At 61.9% G+C, this 12,068-nt stretch overlaps 1 protein-coding gene across 1 annotated transcript; it reads right to left on the bottom strand.

The window, feature by feature from the left end:
* Window positions 1-226: 226 nt before the first annotated feature.
* Window positions 227-6,326, bottom strand: LOC143264063 (uncharacterized). Its single transcript, XM_076529509.1, has 3 exons — window positions 4,998-6,326; window positions 4,367-4,532; window positions 227-2,799 (listed from the first exon to the last, which is right to left on the bottom strand). The coding sequence occupies exons 1-3, from the start codon at window positions 6,324-6,326 to the stop codon at window positions 227-229; spliced, it is 4,068 nt and encodes a 1,355-aa protein (XP_076385624.1).
* Window positions 6,327-12,068: the final 5,742 nt, after the last annotated feature.

Here is a 12,068-nt window from a genome sequence, read left to right on the forward strand (position 1 = left end):
GCGATTTTGGAGCAAGGCGGGGAGCCGGGTTGCCCACGGTAAACAACGGCGACCGTCGCGTCCCGTCCCTCCCCATCGGCAAACCAGTTCGCGTCCTCAGGAACGCGGTAAGGTTCTGCAACGACACCCAATCCGCAACCCCACTCGGCGAGGGTATGAAGCAGTAGGTCCTGCGCCCTCGCCGAGTGGTTCACATTTGCTTGGATTAGGGGGCTCAGTGGCCCCATCACTTCTCGGATTCATTCACCACCTCCATGGTGCTCTCTTCCGGCTGCGTTGTCTGCTGCTCTTTCGTCCTCTCTTCGGGCTGCGCCTGTGTCTTTTTCTTCTTCTTGGGTTCCGGGGCGCAGCCCGCTGCTCCTAGCCTGTGCGTGTCGGGCCTGCCTAGGTCGCTGCACAATGGGCACCTGATCTTATTAGTGCAGCTCGCTGCCTTGTGGCCCTCTGCTCCACATGCGTAGCACCGACCCGATCGATTTTCCTTCTCTGGACACTGTTGTGCTGTGTGTCCCTTGTGTAGGCACTTGAAACATCTCATCGAGCGGGCCTCCAGGATCTCGACCCTTGCAGAGGACCACCCGACACGCACTTTGCCTGCTTCCTCCACTTTCTTCAGGGCGGTTAGAGGGCAACGCACCCACACCGTCCCCATTCTGTTGGCCACGTGCTTAATTTCGCCAACCTTCAATTCACTGGCCTCGCAACCTCCTAATGCTGCCAGGGCCTCAGCTACGTCCTTTGGCGTGATGGACTCATCGAGGCCCAGTAGTCGCATTTCGCCCGTTTTGACAGGGCATGCGACTTTCACTTGTCCATCGTCGAACGTCTCCTTCAGCTTCTCAGCGAGCGCAGAGGCCTTCTTCCGGCCTTCCTCGCCTGGCACCCCGATCAGGATGCCGCCGGTGAAGGCCTTTCTCACCTTTATATCGGTGATGCCAATCTCTTGCAAGTTTACTGCCTGCCTGGCCCTCAGTAGTGTTTGGGCGTACGAAGTTTCGGCCCCAGGAGCCACCGTCAGAGTAACCGCTGCCATCCTCGGCGGCCTCGGCGCCGTCACCCTCTTCGGGGCTGAGTTGGTTTTCGGCGCAGCCTGCGCTGTCCTCTTCGCCGCCTGGTGGCGGCCGACGCCTGTCTTGGCGTTGGGTTGCTCCGCTTTCCTTGCCTCCTTCTTCGCCTTCCGGCCTAGGACCGTGGTCCATAGTTCGCCTGGAGGTGCGGCAGCGGTCGGGCGGGCAGCTGGTGCGACCGTGGTCGCAGCCGCTCTCCCGGCGGCCTCCGCGAATGTCCTCGCCCTCCTTGGCGCCGCCCGCGGTTGTGGCTTTGGCGGGACCTTCAGCTGGGCGTTCTTGCTGGTCGCCCTCTCCTTTGTCCTTCCCCTTAGTTCCGCAGATAATTCCTCAACTTTGCGCACTAGGTGCGCAACTACTGACTCGAGTCCGGTTGCAGGGGCTTCACCCTTTTCCGACCCCCGAGATTTGACTGTCTCCGGCTCTCTGCTCGGCGGCTTCCTCGCTTGTGATGCCTCTTCCGGCCTCACCTCCCGTTGCAGTGTCGGGACCGGGTCCCCCGTCGTCCCTTCTGTGACCGGCCGCACTTCCTCCGTCTCCATCGATGCTGGAGGATCGTCCATAGCCTCCGCCGGGCTAACGAGTTCCGGCGGAGGGCTATTGGTTTTCGCCACCATTCTCCTTTTGACGTCCTCCCGTTCTGATTCGGAGGACGACAATACTCTCCGGCGCGTTTTTCTTGCCGGCTCCAAACTTCGTTCAGCCGGAGGTGGCGCCCCCCCGGCCGGCGACTTCTTCAGGCGCTCCACCTCCAGGCGAAGCGCCGCCAAGTCTTGCGCCATCTTCCTTTGCTCTTCTTGAGCAGCTCTGAGTTGCCTCTTGAGCTGCTCATTTTCTTCGGCCTGAGCCGTGAGCGTGAGCGCCCCTGACGCTCGTGTTCTCGGGGGCTCCGTGGCAGTCTCCTCCGTCCTGTCTTCCCCAACGTCTCGCCGCTTCGCCAGCTCAGTCGTCAATCCTTCTATGTAATTTGTGGATATCCGTAACTGGCGGACGCTCGTCCCTTTTAAATTTGTCGAGCCTCTTGCGACTCGACGGATGAGGTCCGTGTACCTGATCAGCTCCGCCTGCAGGTCCACCGTCGTCAGGTGCCTCACCTCCCTCATTATGTCTTCCACCTCTGGGATGGGCTTGCTGCCCTTGCTCGGGCCCGGGACCGGCCTGGTCAAATCATAGGCCCCCAGTTCTTTGTGGAGCTCCAGCTCCGCTTTCTTCGCCTCGGCCCATCGCTCCTTGGCCTCGGCCAGGCGTACATATTCGCCGGTAGTTGGTGGCCGGCCCCTTCCACGTGAGCCCCTGCTATCTCCCCTTGACGGCAAGGTCTCCACCGAGATAATGGAGGAATCCGAGTCGGAATCCCCGTCCTCGTTTATAACCCGCCTCCTCGGAATGGGTCGCGCGGCCGGTATTGGCGGATCTTCTCCTTGGTCCGACCTCGGTGTGTCCCTTCCCGATGCACCGGCATCCGACGATGCCTTACATAGGCGCAGTGAACGCCTCGTCGTACGCCACTCCGTTTCCGATCCCGAGTCCCTCTCCCTCGCCGGTCCGGGCGCCTCTGAGCCGGTTGTCTTGCTCAGCTCTGTAGTATTGGCCGTTTTGGGCGGTGCCAATATATCCACACACCTCACCACCGGTAGGGATACTCCGGTGGTACCTTCCTTCCCGGTGTTCCGGGACCTCTCCTCTTGCTGCTCCTCTTTTGTTTGGATGGGTTTTGAGCTGCCCCCCACAGCTGTAATAGAAAAATCGAAACACTCCATAACTGTTCCCACGAGCGTGGTCGGAAGGAAGGTCGCCCCGGGCAGAGCCGCCTTACCCGGGGAAGCCGTTAAATACTCGGGGGGATCGGCAGGTACCCCCGAGGGAACCGTTCGAGACCGCCCTGTTTTACGCCTGGGCGGCCACGCAATTCTCGGCACGGTTGCCTGTACACCTTAATTTCAGGCGTCCTCACTCGCCCCCGCCGCCCCCGTTTTCACCCCTCAGCGTAAGCCTTGCCGGCTTGGGAGGCCCTACCAGGGTCCGAAGACCCCGCCGGCATCGCCTCACGCCTCACAGGGACTACTTAAAGACGACGGGAGCACCCCTTTTATGCGGACTCATACCGCAAGGCAGGGGATACCGTGGCCGTATTCCGCCCCGCGAACCACACAGCGGATTTTTTATAGAGGTTTACTCCTCGCGAGCCAGCCGGTTAAGGCAAGCTCCCCGTTCCTGCAAAACATGACTACAGGCTTACGGTGTGAGCATAGGCCCCCCACTGGGGACCCGCCGTTCTCCCGTTAGCATAGAGGCCCTTGGCCTTGGGTAGCCAATCACCGAAGCGATCGACTACCGAAGGCGCAGTTCCTCTATCCCAGCGAACACCACGTGGAGGTGGGAGATCCGACTTGTGCCACCCCGGCACCAGTTCGTCCGCCCCGCCAACCTAACCTAACCTAACCTAACCTAACCTAACCTAACCTAACCTAACCTAACCTAACCTAACCTAACCTAACCTTTTTTTTTTTTTTTTTTTTTTTTTTTTTTTTTTTTTTTTTTTTTTTTTTTTTTTTTTTTTTTGAGTCAGGAAACCTTGCATAGGTTTCCCCGATCCTTCGGGGAAGGACCAGGGAATATGCCGGATTCTTACCGGCTAAAACCTGACTATGGAGCCTTCATCGCGAGTTGATCGGGTGAAGGGACCGAAACGCACACCCTCCACCCGTCCCCGCTACGTGCCATACTGCACCCTTCTTCTGAGCGGAGGTTAAGCCTCCTCTCCAAGTGTAGCGGGGATGTTCCCCAGAAAGCTACTCCCGAGAACACCCCACCCATCGCCCATTTTGAGCCGTTGACACCTCCATGTTTGCCAACGTCTCACCCCTCGGCCGCGTGCAATGAACCTTGGAAACCCCGTCCAAGGCCAGTGCGGCCGTGCGACCCCCGCGATGGAGACCGGCTCTCCCGAATGGGGTCGCAATCCCTCGCGAAAACAGCGCACGTGCGCCCGCTACGCCCTACTAACGATAAAAGTGACTCCCCCGGGGAGTCACGGGCGACGCGGTGAAGCCGCGCCGCCCCTTACCGTCAGCTAATGCCGGCTTGCGCGCGCGGAGCCGGTATAACCGCGTGCGCCCGACGACCACCCCTTCTCCCGGGACGAACCGCCCTCGCGATCCGCCGAGCCCCTTGGCGTTCCCTAACGCGTTCCGCCGCCTCCTTCTTTGAGACAACCGTCTCGCAGAATTTGACGACGGCCTCCCACTTGTTGGCCGAGTCTAACATGGCCCGGACGACCCCTCCCGGGGAGAGATCACTTCCCACCTCGCACTGGAGGAAGTGCCTCTCCCACGCGAACGCGGGACACTCGCTCAGCGTGTGCTGAGCGGTGTCCGGTCCCTCCCCGCAATGATAGCATTGCGGCGATGATTCCCTACCCATCCGACACAGGTACTCGGCAAAACAACCATGCCCGGACAGTACCTGTGTGGTCCGGAACGTGAGCGCTCCGTGCCCACGATCCATCCACTTCTCCAACAGCGGAAGAATCGCCCCGACCGCTCGCTTACCTACAGCGCCAGTGCGCAGGAGCTCGAGCCTCCATTGCCAAATAGCGTCACGGCGGGCCTGGAGCCGGGCCTCCTCAATGCTCGGGTCTGGCAGGTCCCCCCCATTAGGATCGGACGCGTTACGACCGCGCAGACGGCGCCTGAGGTCGTAAATCCCCTCTTCGATTTGCGCTTGGTAGCGCCACGGCAAAACACCCGCCAAGACCATCGACGTCTCATAAGAGATCGTGCGGTAGCCCATCACTACCCTGATGGCCAGCCTCCGCTCGACCCTCCGCAGGACGACCAGTGAGTTCCCGCTGGCCATCAGGTCGGCAGCCCAAACTGGGGCGCCGTACAGGGCCATGCTCCGCACGACCCCCATGTAGAGCCTTCTCACGCTCTCGCTAGGACCCCTCAGGTTGGGTAAAAGACGCGCCAACGCGTCCGCTGTACGGCCCAACCTGGGGGCCAGAGCATTGAAATGGCCCTCGAAACTCCAGTGGGAGTCCAGCAGGAGGCCGAGATACCGCATCTCGGTCCCTATACGGACCTCCACTCCGTCTACCCGGACCACGGCTCCTTCCGGAGGCTTATCCCCACGGGGGTGGCAGAAGGCCATCGCCTCCGTCTTCCGGGGAGCCACCTCCAGTCCGAGCCGTCGGATGGCCGAGACAACCGCCGCAATTCCTACTTCTAAATTCCGGCTGGTCCTCCCCCAGTCGCGACCCACTGCCAGAATGTGGGTATCGTCCGCGAAGCAAGTCCCGAAAACGCCGTCTGGCAACGGAACCGTGAGCGCCGCGTTATATCCCACGAGCCACAGGTCCGGCCCCAGCGCCGCACCCTGTGGCACCCCGCGCTCGACTGTCCAAACGCGCGTTACCCCTTCTCGGTCTACGCATTCTACAGTCCTGCCCCGGAGATAGTCGGAGACTATGTCCCGGAGCTCCCCAGGAACGCAGTGTATAACCAGCCCCTCCTCTATCGCCCAGTAGGGAAGCGAGTTAAACGCATTCACGATGTCCAGCGATACGGCTATCGCCAGACCTCCCCGTGAGGTCGCGGCCTCCGCGATCGCCCGGACTCGCCTCACCGCGTCGACCGTGCTGCGTTCCTTCCTAAACCCGAACTGGCACGGTGCCAGATCTGGGCCCACCCCGGATAGATGGGCCACCAACCTCTCCGCGATAACTCTTTCGAAGAGTTTCCCTATCTCGTCGAGGAGAACGATAGGCCTGTAGGACGACGGTTCGTCCTCGGGCCTTCCCGCCTTACGCAAGAGGACCAGCCTTCCCCGTTTCCAAATTCCCGGGAACGTTCCCTCCCTGAGGCACGCGGTGAAAAGTCGCGCCACCCTTTGACCGAGGTGAGGGAGCACCAAGGACAACACCCTGCTAGGTACGCCGTCAGGACCCGGAGCGGTACTCCGAGCCTTCACCCGTCTGACGGCGCGGACGAGATCCTCGACGGTTACCTCCACACCGTCGCTCCGCGGAAGGCGAAGCAACGGCCCGGTTCGCGTCGGATGTTCCTCGCGGGGGAACAGTGCCTCAACGACGCTCCCCAGGAATTGAGGATCAAGGGTCTCTGCCACCGGAGGGGCCCACGGACGAAGCTTCTCCATCACAAGCTTGTACGGCCGCCCCCAGCGATCGCGCTCCAGAGACCCAAGGAACTCGTCCCAGGCACGGTCCTTGGACTCTTTGATGGCCAGCTGCAATGCCATCACGCCCTCACGATATACTCCCCAGAGGTTTTGCTCCCTCTCGGGATCGCGGTTCCGTCTGCGTCGGGCGCGCTGATACTGGCGACGCAAAGGCACACACGCTTTGCGAAGCTCCGCGATGTGCGGCGTCCACCAGTATGCCGCCCGACGTGGGCGAGGGGTGGCCCGGGGCATCGAGACATTACAAATGTCGTGCAATGTGTCCCGGAGCCACTCTGCCTCGCCCCGGACGTCCGCAATCGTCTGGTCCGGAGAAGCCGGCCAGCAAGCCGCGAGGGCAGCAGCCTCTGCTAAATCGCGGTCGAGTGATCTTAACGCCCACCGACGGGGGCCCGAGCGCCCACCACCGCGGCGCCGGGTATCGGAGGAAATGTCGACGCGGACGTAGCGATGATCGCTCAGCGTCTCCACTCCCTCTTCCACCCGCCAGCTCGCAACGAGTCGCGCGGCCACAGGGGAGGCCCAGGTCAAATCCACGACCGACTCACCCTGAGGCCGCACGCAAGTGCTCACCGAACCCCTGTTTTGCAACAGGAGCCCATGCGCCGCGGCCCAAACAAGGACCGCCTCGCCCCTTGGATCAGTCGTCGAGCTACCCCACTCTACCGCGTGCGCGTTGAAATCCCCGAGGATCAATACGCCCCGCGATGGGCATGCTGAAACGATCGAACCCACCCTATCGAGAAATTCCTCGAACTGCTCCAAGGGCCAACGAGGCGGGGCATAGACGCCCACGACCGCCGTATCCCCCCATCGAACCAGTACTGCACCGCGACCGGCCGCCGACGCGGTGCACGTCGGGAAACCCTGGCGATTCCGCGCCACTATCGCGACCAAACCCTCCGCATCCCCAAACCAATCGTTCCTATCGGCGGGAATCCGGTACGGGTCTACAACTACCCCTATCGACGCCTGCCACTCGTCGAGGGTGTGGATCAGGAGATCCTGTGCCCTCGCCGAGTGGTTTACGTTGGCTAGTATGAAGGGGCTCGACGGCCCCATTACTTACCGGTGACGTCGTCCGCTGCCTCCACAGCGCTGTCCTCTTCCGGCGTTGGTGTTGCCTCCGTCTCTTCGGCGGGTCCCTCGGGTTGTGGTCCCTCGCTGGTTGCTGGCTCTTCAGCAGCCATCTTCTTCACCGCAGGTGTTGGAGTGGATGCCTCTTCCTCGCTGTTGGGGGCTGGCTCCTTCCTCTTCCTGCTGGTGACCTCGGCGTCTTCTTTCTTCGCAGGTTCTGCCCGCGATTCCTTCTTCTTCTCCGTTGCCTTTGTGGGGGCCACGGAGATCTGGGAGCAATCCTTTGCCCCCAGGCTGTGCTCGGCTGGGCGTCCGAGGCTGGCGCAGAGCGGACATCTTCGTTTGTTCACGCACTCGGCGGCGATATGTCCCGTGCCGCCGCACGCGTAACATAGACCGGACCGGTCCGGCCCTCCGCACTTCTGCCGGGTGTGTCCGGTTTGCAGGCACCGAAAACAGTGCTGCGGGCGCGGCTCAAGTACGTGCACCTTCGCCTGCGCCCAACCGACGCGCACTTTCCCGGCATCCCGGACCTTTTTGACGGCGGTCAGTGGGCAGCGCACCCAAGCTGACCCGAGTCCCGCCACTGTCTGACGCACTTTCCCGACGCGCACCTCACTCGCGTCGATCTGCGCCAGCTCCGCGACCGCGCGCGCGATTGTCTCCTCGGTCGCGGAGTCGTCCAGCCTGAGCAGCCGGAATTCGGCCATCTTCACCGGCCTCGCGACTCGTACGTCTGAGCCCGCGAAGACCGGCTTCAGCTCTTCGACAAGGGCCTGGGCCTTCTTGGCGGCCTCTTGTCCCGGGATACCCAACAGGATCCCTCCCGTCTTCGTTCGGCTCAACTTGAATTGTTTGATGCCGAGTGCTTCTGGCTTAACCGCCTGAATGGCCTTCGTCAAGGTCTCCTTATATGTCGTCTTCCCATTGGGAGCGACCGTGAGGGTGACCGCCGCTGTTCGCGGTCCTTTCGGCATTTTGACTCTTTGAGTCGCCTGTCCCTGCACCTTGACGGGCTTCTTCTGTGCCTGAGCGCTGACCGCTGGCTTCTCCGCCTTCTTTGCGGCGCGCTTCTCTTTACGGCCCACCACTTTAGCCCACGTCTCCTGCGCGGCTGTGGTGGGCGGAGGCCTCTGGGAGGGATCCGCGCTCCTTGCTGCAATCCTCTCCTCTTCGCGGCTCTTCGTTGCCGTCTTCGCGTCCTCTTTGAGCACCCGCGCTGCTGGGGCCTTCTTCGCTCCAATTCGGAGCTCTTCGGCCAAGGACTCGAATCTCTTGTCGAGCTCCTTGGTCACTTCCTGGGCGACCGCTCTGATAAGGTCCCTGATTCCCATTCCCTGTAATGGGAGCTCAGGTACCGCGGGCTCGGTCGCCTGAAGGTGTGGCGGGCTCTCGTAGCCAATCGCCATCTCCTCTTCTTCACGCCCGCACGCGTCTTCGCCTCCTGCGTGTGTGGCCGGCGCCAAGATCTTCACAGGGCTATCCACCCTTGGCCTCCTGGCATCTTCTACTTCTGACGATGAGGAGATCATCCTGGTCCTCTTTCTCCTCATCGGCAGGCCGATCGGTGTGTCCCCGGATCCGCTGGGGACTGTGCTCCTCGGTGTGGGGCTACGCCTCGACTCCGCCTGTGCCTCTTCGAGCCGTCGCTGAAGGGCTGCGGTCCTCTCCTTTTCGGCTTGGAGAGCCGCTCGGAGCTCACGAGCTTCCTCTTCTGGAGCATTGGGGGAGGTCTCGTGCCTCCTCCCCAATTCCGTGGCGTACGCTTCCGCCGTGTTCGCGCATTCCCGTAATTTGCGCACGTACGTCCCCTTCAGGTTGGTCGATCTTCCAGCGACCATCCTGATATCCTCGGCAAGGACCAGGACCTGCGCAACCAGGTCACAGGAGGGTAGGTTTCTTGCCTCGTTGGCAACCTCCCTCACCTCGCGCAGGGGCAAACTCCCCTTGCTGGGTCTGGCTGCCTCGCGTATCGCCAGACCCTCCTCTTCAAGGGCCAGCTGCCGCAGTGCAGCTGCTTTGCGCTCGGCCACCGCTGCCTCCTCGGCCTGTAAAGCGATGGCCCTCTGCTTCTCGCGATTCAGTCGCGCGAGAGCATCCGCGGCCCTTTTCTCCGCCGTATCCCCGGAGCTTACACCGGCCTTCCTGCCTTTGGTGCTGGATACAGCAGGCCTTCCTCTCTTCCGGAGGGAGATCTGGGACGCAGGGACTCCCTCGGTGGACACCGTCGAGGCCGACGAGTCCGACTCCGCGCCCTGGCCCTTGAGTCCTCTTCGTGGTTTTCTCCTCGGTGGGACCTTGGTCCATCCGTCCACGCTCGGCGACCCTCGGCCCGACTCCCGATCCGACGCGGCGTGCAGCGACTCGGCGCTGCTGATCACCACCAGCGTCGGGCACTGTCCACCGATGGCGCTTGGGTCGACCGACGGCCTTGCCGTCGGCGCCAGTCCGGAAGCGCCTGCCCGCGTGACAATCGACGCATAAGTCGTCGCGGGCCCCGCCACGGCACTCACTCGCAGAGTGTCACTCGGGTTAACACTCGCACCGGCGAACCGGAAGACGCTCGGCGCGGCACTCACCGATGTGCTCGGCACGCCCATTCGCGTCACGCCCGACACCCCAGTAACCGCACTTGGGGTGAAAACATACGGCACTCCCGCAGTGTCCGTTCGCGCGACTGTAACGACCTGCGCTACTGCACTCGCGCAGGTAACGTTCGCGGCACTGGGCGCCATCCCCGTGATGGCACCCCCCGACGGCCTCGGCCCGACGCCCAAGGCAAAACGCGGCGCGAATCCCGGCGCGAAGTGCTGCCCCGACGATGCAGCCGCAGACCCGGCGACGAAAGGCGCTGTCTCCCCGAATGAGACAGCACGCACCACGGAGGTCGGGGCGACAGACGGTACTGTCGTCGCGACCCACGATGTCGGAATCGGCCCGACACCTGTTTGCGGCCCGGTCACCGCCCCGAACACGACCGGCGTCTCACCGCACGAGACGGAACGCGTGGCGGGTGCAAGTCCCGACGAAGGCGCAGCGGTCGTGAACACCTCCGTGAGTTCCCGACGCGCGCCACCCGCCGCAGTACACGGCACAGATCTTCTTTTTGCCAGGGCCCTCTTAGGGGACCCGGCGACGCTGGCTGGACCGGCGACTCTCCTAGCCTGCGCCTCCTCCATCTTCTCGAGCGTCACTCTCACCTTGTGGGTGACGCTCTTGTCTTCCAGGATGACCGGCTTTGCCTTCCGGGCCACCTCTGGACTCTTCTTCCGGGTTTCCGTCGCCGTCCTCACCGATCTTCGCAGGGAGGAACCCATCTCCGCTGCAGATCCGCTCTCATCCCCCTTCGCCGTCTCATCAGAATTTTGTTTTGGTTTTTCTTCTGCCATATTAGAGGATAGGATTTCTTCGGGTTCGGCCATCATGGCACCCGCACCGCGGTGCGGGATCTTCCCCCGGTCTGAAACAACCCTAGATAAGCGATGCCAAAGCCGATAAGCGGTTTGTCGGACGGTCGATCCTATTGACATCGAGTGACTCTACTTGAAAAAAGTTACGGGATAGGCCCGCGCCATAGCTGATGTTAGAGGTTTTTCCCGTCACCCCTATCGAGTGAGCGACGCCGGATCCGAACCGACGCCTGACTCAAACTTCAGGCTAGACGTGTCAGGTCTTTGTATCCCTCCCTGACTTCGGGTATGGTGAACCAGCGACCAACCTGGATCCCCCATTCCCCCGCCCGAACACTGCCACTTCAACTCCCGGATTGGCTCCAGTCATCTACATGCGCCTCCTTCCCCCGACATGCTGGGTCAGGGCCTCTTTGCCTATCATGTAGGACTTACGGTTTGGCCATCTTAACCAGCAGCGGTCGATATCCGTCGACACACATAGACCCGGTCGGGAGGCTACTACTCCTCCCTTGGCTAGTCTCGCGGGAAATATCCATGACAGGTCGACCAAGGCTCAATCATACAGTGTTCAACACTAACGTAGTCCCCCGTTCTCGGCCCGAGCCCGCCCGACATGGTTGTACCTGCCGAAGTCCGAAGACTTCGTCGGTATGGCCTCGCGCGTCATCGAACAAGTTCTTACGCCAGTGCGACACTCCCATTCACACACGCATTCATACTTCGCCGTTCTCCCGTTAGCACAGAGGCACTCACCCTTGGGTAGCACCGAAGTACTACCGAAGAGCATAGAGTGCCTCCGTCCCAGCAGACACCACGTGGAGGTGGGAGATCCGACTTGTGCCCCCCTGGCACCAGTTCGTCCGCCAACCTTTTTTTTTTTTTTTTTTTTTTTTACGAGGGGAAATCTTCATAGACACCCCCACTCCCCGGGGGAGGAGCGGGGGTAGTGTGGGATTCGTACCCACTAAAACCCCTCGGTGATGCCCACCCTCGGCGGCATGGCGGGCTATGGGGTCGTGCCATATTCGTCGCCACGGCCCGCCAAAATGCCGCCATGCGACATACTAATCGCCCTTCTCGTGGGGAGGAGAAGCCTCCCCACAACAATAAGTCCCACCCCACCCTTATCGGAGCCGACGACGTCATCACGCCCGCCGTCGTCTCCACACACCTGGCCGCGTGCAATGGTGCCATGGGCCCCCGCCCATGACACCTGCGGCCATGGCGGCCTCGGTCAATCCCGGGAACTCCGACACCCCGGACCGAGACCGCCTACACTCGCACAAGGGAATGAGGACCGACGCCGGGGAGG

Source organism: Megachile rotundata, chromosome 1, assembly GCF_050947335.1.
Source record: "Megachile rotundata isolate GNS110a chromosome 1, iyMegRotu1, whole genome shotgun sequence".
NCBI classification, from domain to species: Eukaryota; Metazoa; Arthropoda; class Insecta; order Hymenoptera; family Megachilidae; genus Megachile; species Megachile rotundata.